The sequence below is a fragment of the Parus major genome, chromosome 2, assembly GCF_001522545.3.
Source record: "Parus major isolate Abel chromosome 2, Parus_major1.1, whole genome shotgun sequence".
In the NCBI taxonomy this organism is placed as follows: Eukaryota; Metazoa; Chordata; class Aves; order Passeriformes; family Paridae; genus Parus; species Parus major.
Window position 1 is genome coordinate 144,233,184 of NC_031769.1, and position 16,479 is coordinate 144,249,662.

Genomic DNA, 16,479 nt, shown 5'->3' on the forward strand with positions numbered 1-16,479 from the left:
TTTGGTTCACCCTCCAGCTTTTCAAATAAGACTTTTATTCCAGGAGAAAAATGGACATTTTACTGCTATCCCTCCTCCCTCTTAAGAGAAGCTTAAGAAATGCTTTTTATAAGACTGCTTTTTCACTACTCTGTAAAGTTAAAAACAAATGCAATAAACCACCATCACCAAATGGCCTCTGTTATATAATAACTTTAGTTTACTCTGACTCTCTGAGGATCTGGGCACTCTGAACAATGTTATTTTCTGATATATTATCAGAAGAAAAGAAACTGTGGTTTTCATGCAGAATAATGAAAGAAATAGGCCATGGGTAAATCAGAAATGAAATATTGCAGAAAATAGTGGTATATAGAAGATATTAATGCAGAAGATTTATTTCAGGGTTGGAGTACCTAATATTCTTCACCTTGGTTCCATGAAGTAATAAGGAAAAAGGCACTGATATTTTCAAAGCTCAAGTATCCAGTAAGCTCGTGCAAGCAGACAGGAAAATACAGATTGTAATTTTGAATTGAGTTCTGTTTCTTTTTCAAGGAAACATCACCATACAAAGATAAATGTTGGGAAACACATCACGGTCTTACCAAGACAATGGATAACTTATGGCTGATGAAGCCTTGGTAGTTAGGAAAGACAGTCTGTGAGAGACAAGCTTTTAATGGATTGAATATAAGAAAAAAATAGCAACAAACAATTTCACCCTGTAAAAAGCTGTCCTAAGAACAAAAGAGAACATTCATTAGCACACAACACAATGTGCTAAAAGATGTGAAAGCAGGAAGAGGACAGGTATAACAGAGATAAGGGTATACTGGATTTGACATCACCCACGTTCAGAGCAATAAAAGAAGTATGTGGGAGGACCAGATGCATCAAGGTTTGTAATCCACATTGATTGTCCCAGCACCAGAGAAGGCAGTCACAAAGTGCTCAAAGCAAACCACTTTTGTAAGCATACTAGGCAGGAATATAGGAAATTAAAGAGTGTACAATTTTGCAAAAGCTCCTAGCAGAGAAATTTAGCAATAGTATAACATTCCTTTATGGCTACAGTATAAAATCAAGGAAGAGTACTAAAAAAGTATTTCTATTCAAATATGACACAAGAGAAAAAGACTATCTAGAAAAAGTGGTTTTTTGCCATGATAATGTTGAAATCTTTTCCATCATTAGAACTATAGGAAGTGTGTATTTGCAAGTACATAATAGAAAATGACAAAACCTAGTTTTTTAACAAATACTTGTACAAAGCAACAAGTTTTAAAATCATTTAAAATCATCAATCAAAACTTTATTCAAAACAAGAATAGAAAAGACCCTTTTGATATGACAAAATGCTTCAGAGCAGAGAATACAAAGTTCATCAAGATGCTTCCAGGCACATCATATGACCAAGGCACATGTGTGTGCAGCTCCAGGACTACGTGCACTACTACAACTGCCATTAGCAAAATATCTAGGGGGAAAAAAACCCCTTCAGATGGTGGCACACTTGAATATAATGACAAAGGTGGTGAGCTCACCGCTCAATGTATGACTCAATTACTGCACTAGAAATTGGAGAGACTGCTCTGATACAGTGTGTTAGCCTTTAAGACCTAGAAAGAAAGTGACCTGCTCCAGACAATGTAATCGTTTTGCTTTACAGGTCTCATACATTCTGTGTACTGTGTTCTACATTAATTTGGCTGATTACCTTGATTAGGTCCAAAAAAAAGCCTAAGCTTTGAGTTCAAAGGCAAAATGAGTTCATGAGGCAAAATTTGTAAAATGTATAAAAGAGAAAGATATGAATTTTTAGAGAAAACTCTTGAAAACAATTTGTAATGGATGTTTTGATATGACTACACTTTTATTTGTTTTTTTTATATTTTAAAACACATGCAAGCTTAAACTTTTTTTTTTTTTAATTAAGAAAAAAAGAAAAAAGACACAGGGATATTGGAGAAAGGAGTGCAGTGGTACTTTTGTCACGCCTAAAAGAAATTGGCAAGTTACACACTGTAATATTAAGGAAGCCAGAACCCTCTTAGCAACATGCTAGTCAGTACTGTGGTGAGTCACATCAATCACTAAATGTGGTATTTGTGACACACTATTTCCCCAAACAGACCATGCTTCTATAGGTCTTCAGCTGTGTGCATTTTAGTGAGTTGAAGTCTCAAATAAATAATGATTCTGTAACAGTCTCTTGTGGTCTAAGATTTAAATCAGGAATGCAGGAGTTAATCAGAGGCAAGAAGCACATTAGAGGTATGTAAAATCTACCACAGAATTGGAAATGACCCCAGCAGGGTGACAGCCCATGAGTGCAGTGCCTTCTGTATCTGGAGTGAGTGTGCCTGGTAGTAGATCCCAACCACATCCCAACCACAAGGTTGATTTTTCCTAAATTACTGTCTGCTCTGTTTGATTTTTCTCCTGTGACAAGTGTTCCATCTATTCAATGATCACACCAAGCTGTAACTGACTGTGGTGTGCTTGTATCCCACAGAGCCAACCCTGTCCAGGGCTGCATCCAAAGCCCCATGGGCAGCAGAGAGGTGATTCCAATCCTCTGCCTGGCTCTCATGAGACCCCACCTGCAGGGCTGCATCCAGCTCTCGGGTCCTCAGGACAGGAAAGAAATGGATCTATTGGAGCAGGTCCAGAGTAGCCCACAAAGATGGTCAGAGGTCTGGAACACCTTCCCTGTGAAGACAGGCTGAGTGGGTTGGTACAGTCCAGCCTGCAGATGAGATGGCTCTGGGGAGACCTTATAGCAGCATTCTGGTACTTAAAGGGGGGTTATAAGAAAGATCAGAATAAACATTTTGGCAGGAGCTGTTCAGACAAGGGGTAATGGTTTTTCAGTAAAAGACAGTAGACTCAGACTAAAGGAATTCTTTACAAAGAGTGTGGTGAAACACTAGACTAGACTGCCCAGAGAGGTGATAGATGCCCCATCCCTGAAAACATTCAAGGCCAGTTTTGATGGGGCTCCCAGCAACCTGATTTAGTTGAAGATGTCCCTGCTCATTGCAGGAGCAGAGTTGGACTAGATAACCCCTCCAACCCAAAGCATTCAATGATTCCATGGAAATGACAAATTTTTAGTTGTACTTGCAATATTTGGAACAAAGACTTAATGGTGAAATTACTGCTTGTAATCACTGCTTGTTATGTTGATCCAACAAATAAAGAAAATTTAAGTTGATTAATTTGTACAGAATCCATATTCCAGAGAGAGGACACAGTTCAGTTTCTGCCTCTTTACACATGATCCCCTCACATCCTGTTGGTATAAGAAAGTGCACCTCACTCCTGAGAATGATGATACCAACACATACTGATGTTTCTAGCACATATGAGTATTAATTTTGGCACCTACAATTTTAGCTTATAGATAGGCAGGCACACTGTCAGGTCAGATAACTGGTGCTTAAAAAGGAGCAATAGATATTAGTCTGACATGGTTCCTGACTGATGTCTCCTACCAAACTAACTCCCTGAGACTACCACATGCATTAAACAGCAAAGCAGATGTGTACAGTTTGAGAGAAAACACATTTAAGTCATGAGTTATAAAAGTTTGGACTTGTGGCTTTTCAATATTCATGAATCCTAAAGCTAATACTTACCAGGCAGGTCCTTGAGCAAGCTGCTTTTCAAGCTTTGCATACATTTCAGCAGGAAGAAAGCAATCAATCCATAAAATAGTGTTTCCTGCCTTTCCTGGACAGTAGAAGTGATTCTCAGCAGGCTTTTCCCAGCTAACCACATCCTGGGCTGCTTTCTAGGGCCCAAGGCTCTTAATTTCCCATCCTTTCTGCCCTCGTCGTATTTTATTGCATCCTAGTGAATTTCACTGAAGAAAACAATATCCTGCACTTGTTGTGTGCAGGTTTGAGTTTGAACAATAGGGTACAATGTGGATCATTTTATAATTCCTATATTATTACAGACCTAGAGAGAATCAAGTCTCAGACTTCCAGTAAGTCTTTCTCTGGTGAAAGACAGAGAGAATTGGTATAATTTGGGAAGAAATACTGTGGTTTCTTGAAACAACAAATGTTTATTTAATCAGTTACCAGGGAGAATATGACTCTTTCCAAGAAAGGTGCATTGTGTTTTACACAATTTGTAATAACATAGCTACCCTTCTATCTGAGGTCCTGCACACTTTAGTATGACTTTAAGTACATTTAGGCTTAACAGGCAAAATACGGATTTTTTTGATCCAGGTCACTCAATAAAGATTAGACTCCTACATATTGTTCTATGTCAGAGTTGTATGTGCTTGCCTGTTTCACAACAGATGGCTGCATTTCAGTGCTTTTATATAGAAGACGTATATGGAAGGTTGAAAAAAACATTCATTTTAATTCAACTTCTTCCAGCTGCTTGTATGCTTTAGTTGTATCCATCGAGCTTGATGTCATGCAAGTGAATTTTTTTAATAGAATTTTGCAATTTTTTTTCTGTTCATTCTGGATTAAGATTTATTTGGAATGGTTGTACAGAGAGTGTAAATCGAGCATGTTTCATGTTGGAATGTACCAGATATTGTTACGGGGTATTGCAATCTGTGAAATACAACAAAGAATAAAATACCTTAAAACATAGTCCTTTGGTTTTCGGGGTGAAAGAGCACTTGCAGTTCTGAGAAGGGAACCTTAACCTCTGCTTCCAAGCACTCACTTTGAGTGACCATTTCTCATGCTGGTTTACCTTTTCAGAGCATTTTTCCTCCCTGTATTGCAAGGATATGAGTAAGATGCATCACAGATTTTTTTTTTTTTTCCCATGAAATACAGAAGTAAACATATGATTATTCAATTCACAGCTGTAAGAATATTTTCAGTGGTCTTTTAAGTCTAGATCATCAAAGTTCCTTATCGGCTTTTCCAGTAAGCATTGATTTAAAATGCTACTTTATGGGTTTGGCTTCAGTGATTTAGTAATTTTCCTCTGCTTTGCCCTTGTGCTCTGTGACAGAGAAGAGCTGGGCTGGCTTCCTCCGGGCTTTTGTCACCCAAGATTCATTGATGAGACACCTAAGGACTAATAAGGAAGCGATGTAAAGCCTCAAAGCTAAAGAACAGAGTGAATCATGACCTTGTATAACAAATGCATTCTCTGAAAAAATAGAGAATAGGCTTGAGCAAGGTCTTTTAAACTTTGCTTCTCTTTACCCTTTTAGAAAAGGGTGAATCCCAAACCCACTTAACAGCCGCACATCTGGACATTTCATCCGAAATACGATTTTCTGGCTGGTATTTATAAAGTGGTTTGTATTACTGGAGGCACAAGCACAGAACGCTGGATAGAGGATACCGCTGTTTGGGTGAGGGAAAAAGAAAATAAAATCGCCTTTGCACTCCTCTCAACGTAAGATCTGCCTTTCTCCGTAAGACCTGACAGGGACGGAAAGGACGCCGTCCTGGATCCCCGACCCCTCTCACAGATCCTACGGCCCCAGGGAGGGTTCCAAAGGGGACCTGTGAGTCGGAGGGGTCGCTGTGGGGTCTGGGTGGCTCTACAATTCTCCCCGGTCCGGGGAAACCACGAACCAGCCCGGCTCCCGGAGCGGAGCCGCTCTGGGAGCGCTCCCTCAGCACCGGCCCCTCACCGACCGCGGGGAGGCGGGGCCAGCAGCAGCGACCAATAAGAAGCTTTGGCTGGTCTCTGATTGACAGGCCACGTCATCCAATGGGAGCCTTCACTTGAGCAAGGGGGCGACACTAGGGGGGCTCTACTATCCCCGCCCATTGGAAGGAGCCGGGGCGGGGCACGGCTCCTGGGCGGGGCTAAGGGCCGCTGAGGGGCGTGGTCTGGGAGGTTTATAAATGTGGTGCGGCGCGTTTTCCCCGCTCAGTCCGCGCAGCGTCCCCGGGTGCGCTCTGTGTGCTGCGGGTCTGTGCGCAGCGCCTGCCGCCGCCTAACGCTCCTTTTATTGTGTGCGCGGCCCCCGTCTTGCCTCAGTCAGCGGATCCCGGGGCACATCTCTTCCCTATCTTACCTCCTTGTGCGCTTCCGCAGAGTGATTTGTCCGCGGCCCTTGCCCGCTGAGGGGGGGCGTCCCCCCAGCCCTCGCCCCTTTTCTTCCCCTCTCCTGGCCGGGGGCTTGCGGCGCTTCCTCCTGGATGCGTCCCCGCAGCCCCGGGCGGGAGGCGGCCAGGGGGAAGCGCTGCCTCCGAGGATTTACCGCTGCCTGGGACTCGGACCCTCTCCTTTCCCGCCGGCGCACCCGGCGCCCCGGCTCCGCTGCCGCTCCGGGCCGCTGCCATGGACGAGAAGTACCTGCCCGAGCTGATGGCGGAGAAGGACTCGCTGGACCCGTCCTTCACCCACGCCTTGCGGCTGGTCAACCAAGGTGAGGGGCGGCGGGGCACGGCACGGCGGGGCGGAGCGGGGCGCCTTGTCCCGCGGTGGGGACGGGCCGGAGTGAGCGGCGGCCGCCGCGGATTCTCAGGCGGAGGTTCACCCTTCCTTATTGCACCGCTTGGAGGGGTTTGTTGTGTTCAGGCTCCTGGTGAGGTTCTCGGTGAGGGCTTCACGCTTGCCTTGTACCGCTTGGTGGGGTTTGTCTGTCAGGCTGTCGGTGTTTGCCGGCTCCCGGCACCTTCCCCTGCCGGGCGGCATCGCGCGGGCAGCCGCGCACGCTGGACGCCTGCCCGCATTGCCCCTCTCCCACCGGTGTTTTCTCTGCCATCGCTCACTGCTCGAGTTATAGATTATTCCGAGTTGAATGGCTGTGTCTGGGTCTGCTGTGCTCTGCTCGCTCTGCACGTCAGTTACAACCCCAGAAGGTTTTCCTATTTAACTCGTTTCTGAACAATGAGCAGCCGATTGTTTACATGTGTGAGAGCCTTAAGAACGAGCCTACTACCGATGGCCTTTCCTAGAAACTTTGGGCTCTGCTGCTAAGATATTAAGGAACCAACAATGCATTTTAGTAAACCTTTTAAAAAACACAAAGCGTATTTTATTTTGCAATTATGTAACTCCAGATAATAAATTATTCCCACCCCTTCTGCATCTCATGTCAGATGTGGTTTAAAGAGCTATCTTTTTGTTTTGGTGATTCAATACTGACTAGAAAAGTCATTCTATGTGAATTAAAGTATCATTTAATGTACATTTGGAGATACTATATAATTGGCAGGTTACTTTCAAGTACAGCACTGGAGAGATAAATGCTTGATCTGGTGCTTAGGATGCTCTAGTGAAATAAGCTATGAACTGATCCTCTAATACACCAAGCAGTGACAGCCAAAATGATTCTGGCTTCAACTGCAATGATTACAATGGTGTTCTTTCCATCCTTTAACAGGAACAGGTTTAAGTTAATGTGGGTTTTTCTAAAGTATTATAGGCTTTGGTATGTAATAGATGGAAATGCCTGTCTCAGAATCAGGAGACTTGCTGTTGTCTGAAATACTCTGGAGTTAGGGGTAGCTGTCAGTTTCAACTGTGGAATGCATTTACTAAGTGAATTGAAGGTCCATGTCCATGGGTGGTTGTTGTTTTGCACGTTTTTCAGAACTTTGAATCTGTAAAAATGTCCCTGTTGACTGTGGGAAAAGGAGAATTATGTTAAAAAAAGCAGTTATTTGCTGTGTTTGCTGTAAATGAAAAAACTTGTAAAAATTAAACTTGATGGCTACAAAGTATTGAAGTTCTTCTCTAGGTAGTGAAGAATATTTTTGCATGTGTAAATTTTTCCAGGGAGTTACAGAAGTATGTGATTTAGTCTTCCGTAAACAGTGTTAAAGGAACTGAATCTTTGGAGGTCCTCATTGAAATGATAAATTGGACCATTGAAACTTTTGCCTTTCATCACGATATCTGTATGTGTACATTCAGCTCCAAAAAACAAAATTATATTGTCAATGAAAAAATGTAGGTGTATGTGCATCCAAGCTCTGTAATCTATTAGGCATCTTGATTTTTTATTTAGTTTTCATTGATTTTTTTGTGAAGTTTTGGATTATATCTGAAGTGTTTCGCATGTTAGAGGTGGGGAAGAGAAAGATTGAAGGGGACTAAACAACTGGTTAACTGTAATTTGAAATGTAAATTTGTATAATATCAATGTAGAGTAGATAGTTTAGTTGTAGAAACACCAAACAGCCAGATATAATGAAGTGACTATATAATACAGGTGAGAAATACAACTTCAGGAGGGGCTGATTTACAAACCCTTCCTGCCATGACACTAACTTTATCAGGAACTGTTTTGTTTTTTTTCAATTGTAATAATTCTCTGCACTTCAATGACAATTATAATGGAAAATGTATATATAATGGTTCTGGCTTGGATTTTGTGTGCTAGGTTCACTAAGTATTTTCTATATTAATTCATGTGGAGGCAAAGGAAATAGCTTGTCTAATTTTTTTAACTGGATTTGTTTATCTTTTAAGTTTAAAATGAAACATGTTTCCAAGTTTGGCTTCTTTTGGGTATCTGTGAGAATGTCTTAGCAGAGGTTTTAAGTGCTTTAAATAACCAGCTTAATTATGTAATAGCATTTTGGTGTCTTAGTGGTGTTAAAATTTGACTGTATTTACTTAAACTGAAATATACTGTACATCAGCTGGCTTTCTTTAAAAACTCAAGACTAGTTTGTAAGGGTTCTATGGATGAGGTAGAATCCTTCTGAGGTGCTGAAGTAATTCAGTTGTGTTTACTGCTTAGACAGAAGAGCCAAATTGCTAAGAGATTTCCAGTCATGTTGAAATTTGGTTTCTAGGGAAAATCCTGTGTCTAGACTTCTGAAATCTAGTAATTATAGTTTTCAAATTGAAGTGGCTGGATTTGCGTATTATGCTTATAATTACACATTATAATTTGTGTACACAGAAATTGCATAATTTTAAATTAAAAAAGTGGAGCTTGACCTGCTTCAAGTTCCGGAGTAGCATTTCAGTTAAAAAAGAACAATGTAGAAATAACTGAGATGCTGTAAGAATATTTTCATGGTCAGTATTATTAAACCATCTTTCTGAATTAAGATATAACAGAAATTTCTTTGCCTTAAAGCCTTATTTTAAAGCACTAAAATAAAATATCATTATCCTTCAATGTTCCTGCATAGTAAGTCCTAATTTTTCTTGTTGAGAACTCTGTCCAAGGATTTGATGCCCTGTCTCCTTAGAACACAAATACAATACCTATTGCTTACATTTTGTTTTAAAAAGTCATTGAAACATTTGGCTACTGCTTAAATTTTAGAACAGTGGGAATCTTTTCCAGGAGACTAGACTTTATCTCTTGTTCTAATTAAGAGGTATTTGTATACTTGAACATGAAATCATCCTAAAAAGGGGATTTTTTTTTTTGCCTGTAAACCATTAAACATGTTATAGATTGGAAGTAGACTTATTTGCATATGTAATAAGATGACCATGCTAGTAAGATTAATTTGCAGCTGGTACCAGACAGTGGGAACTGGAATATTTTGTCCAGTTATTGTCTTATACTTAAGTTCTGTAAATGGAGGACCTTGGGAAAGACGAGATTCTGTGACAAAGCAAGAGCTTAGTGCATTTGTATTTTTCCTATTTTCAACTCTCATGTGCTCATCTTTATGCAAAATCTGAAAATTATTTGTCTGTGGGAGTGATGGTAGTTCTGAAATCAAGCCTTATTTTGAAGACTGACTTTGCAGTTGTGGTTGTATGTAAATGTTGGTAAATGTGCAAGTGTAGTGTTGTCATAACTTGGTTCATCAGTGATGCTCTAAAAATACTGAAGGATCCGTGAGAGATAAATTACTTTACCTTCTTTCACATTTATTTATAGTAGCGATTCAAGATGAGCAGTTTGTGAATGTTGAATGAAGTATGTGAAACTGCAGATGGAAGAAGCTAGCTGTAAATAAAACATGGTGATACCAGACACAATTCTAGCAGGGGAGACATGAAAATGGGTGCTTGGTAGTTGTTTGGTTTGTGTAGATAATGAAAATTAGGGCTACTATCATTGCTGCAAGACAACTCTTTTGTGCAAGCTGGACTCTGGAATTCTTCCTTACAAGCTCATTTTAGCTGCTTCGAGATTTGAGGCAATACCTGAAATTGGCAAGGCTTCCTTTAAAATGTCAATGAGACGATATACAGGAATACCAAGCCTTCCTATCAGTAGATGGCTGTATGTGGTAACTGTGTGTTGAATAGCTTCCCTGAGCCACATATCTAGTGGTGATCAGCAGGGACTTGCTGTTTCTTGTGTCACATTTTTCTTGGGAGTTCAGCAATCAGAGCTGTACCTCCCTAAATATCAGGGAGAATGGAATGTGAGGGAGTGTACTTGCTTTCTGCCTTGTGGAGGATATGAGTGGTCTAATATTTATTTTTTTTTTCAGCAGAGATGGCTTTGTAAAGATGGTTAAGTAGGAGCTTAACAATCAATTAAGGTTCCATATATATTACTCATTTTTGTTGTGGTTTAAGCTTAGCTTGGATGATAGCTACTGTGCAGCCACTTGTTCCCTTTCCCCTGGTGGAATCTGGGGAGAATTGAAAAGAGGTACAACTTGTGGGTTTAATGACTGAAATAAAGAAAAATATAATAATTGTACTGGAAATGAAAAAGAGGAATAAAACCCTAGAGAAACAAGTGGTGCATAATACAGTTATTCCCTGTCTGCTGACTGATGCCCAGGCTGTCCCTGGGCAGCAATCAGTGGCTCTGAGTCAACTCCCCCTGTTTATGTACTGGGCATGCGTCCTGTGGTGTGCAATATTCCTTTGTCCAGCTCAGATCACCTCTCCTGGCCATGCTCCCTCTGGGCTTCTTGTGCACCTGCTCCCTGGGAGAGCGTGAGACACCGCAAAGTCCTTGATTTAGAGTAAGCACTACTTAGTAACAACCAAAACGTCACTGTGTTCTCAACTCTCATACTGAATCTGAAGCACTGCACTCTACCAGGCACTAGGAAGAAAATGAACTCTATCCCAGCCAAAACCAGGACAATTTTCAATAAATCCATTTAAATATGCAAGGGATATCATGGTTTTCTTCAGTTTATCAAAAATAAATGTGATTGTGTAGTGAAATACGTATGTTGTAATGTAAGTTATCAGTTTGCCACTGAGCCATCCACTTTCCCATGTGGACAAGTTGTGTGGCATGGCACAGACACATGGTGCTGCTTATTTGTAGTCTCTGATGGTGTTAAATGTACTCCATCAGTGTAACCTCCAACTCTCCTTGTTGTCATTATAGTATCAATCACAGAAACAATACTTGTTTCAAATGTCCTATTCTTTGAGAATTTCAAAGCACTTCATGAAGGTCATAGGTGTTTTGAAAGTTGATATATGGCTGTGGAAAGCTGATGGTGTTTTAAAATTATTCAGAGCATCATATGAAATATAGTAAATTTTGTGCTCCTCAAATTTTTTTCAGACAGCTTTTAGTTATCATTCTTAGAGGTTAACCAGAAATAAACTATTCTGATTTTAGTCTGATTACTAGAAGACAACAGTTTAAGCAAAACGTTTTGGTGGAATTGGATATTATCCAGGCCAAGTGTGATGAGAAATTTAAGTGACAGTAATGGGAATGGATATGATGTAATGGTTGCACCATCAAGCTAGGGAAGGCCGACTTGGGTTCTATTTCTGTTTTCTTAAAGCAGCATAAATAGTAATTACTCTTGGAGGGCAGAAGGGATGTTTCAGAGTCTCTTATCTCAGCTATCTGTATTCAGTAAAACTTCAGAAGTTTACATTTTTATGGTTGCTCTTTGCCTTTACTTCAGTGAAACTGTATTGGAACAGTCAGAAGGCTTCCTAAAAGTTAGATTTCAATCTTGCTCTCTTAAAAGGCTGGGGAAGCAGTTTATCAGATATTCCACTCATGGTAACAGGGCTTCTGCAAAATGCAGCTGAAGATAATCATACATTCTTCACCCCTGGGCTTGTCTGTTCTGAAGCCTGACTGAGCCTAGAGCCACTCACTGTGATCACAGTTAGTGTGAAGCTGACTCCTAATTCACTTGCACACTCACTTTGGCAGTCAATGAGAGAGATTGAATTTAAAGGTTTCAAATGCAGGCTGACATGGTTTGTCACTTTCAATCTTTTTTGACACCAGCTATGCAAATTAAAACTGTAACCTTCTGAGTACTTATTTACTGGGGAAATCAGAAAGAAGGTCACAGCACTGTTCTTCTGGCCTGTGCCTTGTTTGACTTTTCTTGCATGTACTTAAAATTTATGTATGTGACCTTTCTGCCCTCTGACTTCAAGTATAATTAAGAAACAAAAGAATTTAGGATACACTTCTGTTTGAAAGAATTGGGTGTCAAAGTTCAGAGTTGAGAAGCATCTGTAAAGTATTCAGTGTGGTACTGCATGACTTTTTAATTAGTATTTAGCAGGGTTCAGTAAAAAGCATGTTTAAATAGATTAACTAGTAACTGACACACCTAATATTTTATGGTGAATTAACTGACTGTTCTTAGCTGAGCTCTGCAAGAATCTTGCAAGCTTAATGTTTACATTACTAATACTGTTTTTCAAATAGAAGATACCAAAGGACAAGGCTTCTATACTAGGCATGTGGAGTATCTTGATAAAGTGGGGTTGTCTACAGCGAATCATGGGAAGGCAAGTCTCACCCATACCATGAGAGCTGTTTGCTAGGGGTGGTGGTAGTTCTGGGAATTATTTTAGAGCTGTATATTTCTAGCCAAGTGTAGCACTAGCTAGAAAATTAATATCTTTATGGCCTTAAGCTAAGGCCATAAGGGCATATGGACTCAGGAATTTAATTTTCTTGTGACATTCTAGTTCCAGAAGTCCATATGTCTTAATCTTTGAGGAAATCATGGAAAAAATACAACGCTTTGCAAGCTTGAGAAGGTCTGTAGGCCTCTTCCTAGTCTGATTGGTGTGAAAGTGATCACTGACTTGTCCTTTGAGAGCCTGACTGCCTTCAGGAGTGAATGAAGGTATGAAGAGGCCTTTTAAACTGTTGGTGGAATGTCTGGCCAAGAAGAACAAATGAAAAATGCACAATACTTGAGCAATGGATGATTAATTCTTGAATCAGATATAAGGACCAGTAGATTTTGCATGTATTGACATCTTTGGTTCAAAATGACTTGCATTTATGGACATTTGATCTCTGCTAAATTGTTAAGCTCTTTGAACTGTCAATGTCTTGGGCTGTACAGTAGCTGAATGTTGCTTGTTTATGCCAAGGAGAAAATTAAAGAGCAGTAACTGGAGAGGTAGCATGAAGGAACATTGTTAGACTGACTGATGTATTTTTGTACCTCATGCAGCTGAACAGTGCATGTTTTATTCTTTGTGTGTTTATCCCATCTTAAAATTTTCCTTTGCTTACTCACCTTTATCATATTTATCACTTGTGGTTTTCGTGTTGTTGTTTTTCAGCATTTTACTTTGTTGTCAAGGTAAACTTATTAAGAAACTAGGCAGTTAAATGGATTTCCTTTCTATTCTCCATCTCTAGTTGCTATTTGCTGGATGCCTTTCATTTCTTATTTTGATGTGTTTATCAGACTTTTGGCTGCAGGTAGCAACTCAACTTCAACAAAGTTGCAAGGCAGCAAAACAATGTCAGTTTAATTCTTGTAGATGGTAAATCTTTCACTTTTTTGGCTTGTATAGGTGGTTTTTTTTTATAGATCTTTATTTTCCAGGAAGAATTTGTTGACAAAGTAATTGGAAATGTAAAAGATTAGAAATCATTTCAGTAAGCCCATTGTACTTGATCCAACAGAAAATTTGTTGCAACAACTGCTGCTCTGCTGATCTTGGTATAAATATAGTGACAGTGAAAACCTGAAGTTGCAAATCCTTTGAGGATTTACTGATTTTATTCAACTTCAATAATCCATCAGGATTGTTCAGAAGGGGTAGTCTGAGGAAGATGCCTTTATGTGGACAAGACAAAGAACTTAGGAAAATGTCTTAAGTACTGTGTGCAGTTTCAGACACCACAATATAAATCGAAATACAGGAAAGATATAAAACTACTAGAGGGTGTTCAGAGGACTGTGAAAATGATGGCTCTGGAGGAGAAGCCATATGAGATGTGACTGAGTCTTGGTCTATTCAGCCTGGAGAAGAGGCTGAGAGGAGGCTTCATTGCAGTCTGCAACATCCTCATGAGAGGAAGAGCAGGAGCTGGCACTGATCTCTTCTGTCTGTTGACAGTGACAGGAACTGAAGGAAAGGCCTGAAGCTGGGTCAGGGGAGGTTTAGGTTGGATACTGAGAAAAGGTTCTTCCCCCAGAGGGTGGAACAGGCTCTGGAACAGACTCCCCAGGGAGGTGGTCACAGCACCAAGCCTGACACAGCTCAAGAAACATTTGAATAATGCTTCAGCCACATGGTGGGATTCTTGAGGTGGTCTTGTGCAGGGCCAGGAGTTGGACTTCAGTCCTTGTGGGTCCCTTGCAACTCAGGACATTCTGTGATTCTATAAATTGAAATTGCTTCTCTTACTGCTGCGGCATTTGTTGAATGCTTGGAGAGTAAATGTGTCTGTAGCCTTTTACTGCCTCAGGCCATTCAGTAACAGTACTCTGGGAAGCAGATGTGTTTGAAAGCAAAAGGTTTTAGATGTTTTCAGCCAATTTTTCCTACTGCTTTGGGATAAAAATGATGATTTTCAGATAGAGAAATGGAAGGATGCTTTAATGTGGTCATTCTTCCTTTAATGTCTCCTTTTCTGTTTGCTGGTAGTGGACAAAGGTTTTTGTTATTGGTTCATTTTGATCCATGTCCTAATTAACTAGAGGTGGTCAAGTACCAATCCTGATGTGTGTCGCTGGTCAGAAGCCCAGTTTCTACTCCCTGCAATCACATCCACAGTATCTGAGGTTAAGGAGATTTTTGTTGCCTTTCTTCTGCTATTAACAGAAATGCTGTGGTGCCCTCTATGCTGACTTCAGTGATACTGCTCCATGGGGTAAAGCAGTGAAGTAAAAAAAAATCACCCTTTCCTTTTCTACCCACCTCCAGACTAATGCTAAATGAGAGATTTCACTCCTGTGAAAGTGAAAGGCACTATGGTTCATCATGTCTGTTTGGTTGTTTGAATTTGTGTTTAACTGTACCCCTACCCTATCTCCCCTCCTGAGCTTGAAGGATAGCAGATTTTTCTCAGATAAAGAAACACAGTTTGGGTATGATGTTCTTGATCCATTTGTAGAGTCATGAAAGTTCAGAAAGCATTTTTTTTTCACTTTACTAAGTATCCAACTGCTTCATGACCACTTCCAGCTTATTATTTTAGGCTCAAGAAGCCCTAATTTTGACAAAACTTGTTCACAAATCAGTTTTCTGCCTTCCTTAAAAGGGTTCCCCAAAATCTTTGTGGTAGGTGGAGATGTTTCTCAAAGCAAAAGAGTTGTTTTTAATGATTGATTCAGTTTCTCCATTTAAGCCTGGTGTAATTGGAGGAGATGCTCTGCTTCCCAGCAGATGGACCACAGTGATAGCTTTGGCCCTAGATAACTCTTGCTCCCTGTGTGGAGTTATGGCAGTAATAGCCTAGGCTGGATAGTCTGCGTGGTGAAATGCAGCACCTTAGTACCAGATCTTAAAGACTGCTAAGACACAGCTGGGACAGCTGACCCCAGCTGATGCAAGAGATGTTCCAGACCATATGGCATCATGCCCAGCGTATAAAGCTGAGGGGAAGAAGGAAGAGAGGAAGCTTGGGGCAATGGTGTTTGTTTTCCCAAGCCACCATTATGTGTGATGTAGCTCTGCTTTCCTGGGAATGGCTGAACACATGGCAAGTGGTGGATGGATTGTTTTCCTTTCCTTATGTGCATGGATTTTGTTTTACCTACTGTTAAATAAGCTGTCTTTATCTTGACCAACGAAGTTTATTAATTTTACCCTTGTGGTTTTCTCCCTCATCATCCTGGGAGGAATGGAGAATCTCTGGGGCTCAGCTGCTAGCTGGGGGAAAACCATGACAGAGAATTAATGACCTCTGAAGACTCCAGCCTTTTATCACCTGTGAGTTTGAGGATCTTGAGCGACTATGAACTATTAATATGGGCAATATGTTCTTTGGAAAGAATAGAAGCCTTCCACAGTGTGTTTTTCTACAAGATTCTAATACAGCATCTTAAATGTAGCAATGCAGAACTCCTGACGATGTAGGTTATGCAGAAGGGCTTTTGAATGCTTCTTTGCCAGGCAACTGTATTACGATTAGGGCACTAGTTTTTAGAGGAGACATTGTATGTTTCATTTCTGGGGAGCTATTCCGGGAGGGCTTTAGAGCTTTTCGGGATTTCGGCAGCGGTGCCGAGCGCTCCGAGCGCTGCCAGCAGGGGGCGACAGCGGCACGGCCTTGGGGGGCCCCCGGGATCGGCTGCGCTGCCCCCGGGAGAGGCGGGGGATCGGCTGCGCTGCCCCCGGGAGAGGCGGGGGATCGGCTGCGCTGCCCCCGGGAGAGGCGGGGGATCGGCTGCGCTGCCCCCGGGAGAGGCG

The 16,479-nt window shown here is 41.1% G+C and overlaps 1 protein-coding gene across 2 annotated transcripts in view; it reads left to right on the plus strand.

Moving 5' to 3' along the window:
- The first annotated feature begins 5,859 nt into the window (after nucleotides 1-5,859).
- The window catches only part of KHDRBS3 (KH RNA binding domain containing, signal transduction associated 3), a 90,154-nt gene continuing 79,534 nt past the window's right edge, over nucleotides 5,860-16,479 (plus strand). For both annotated transcript variants that reach the window (XM_015619206.1, XM_015619207.1), the window contains exon 1: nucleotides 5,860-6,358. In XM_015619206.1, coding sequence (XP_015474692.1) covers nucleotides 6,271-6,358 — 88 coding nt within the window. In that variant the 5' untranslated portion in view covers nucleotides 5,860-6,270. The remainder of the gene's footprint in view (nucleotides 6,359-16,479) is intronic.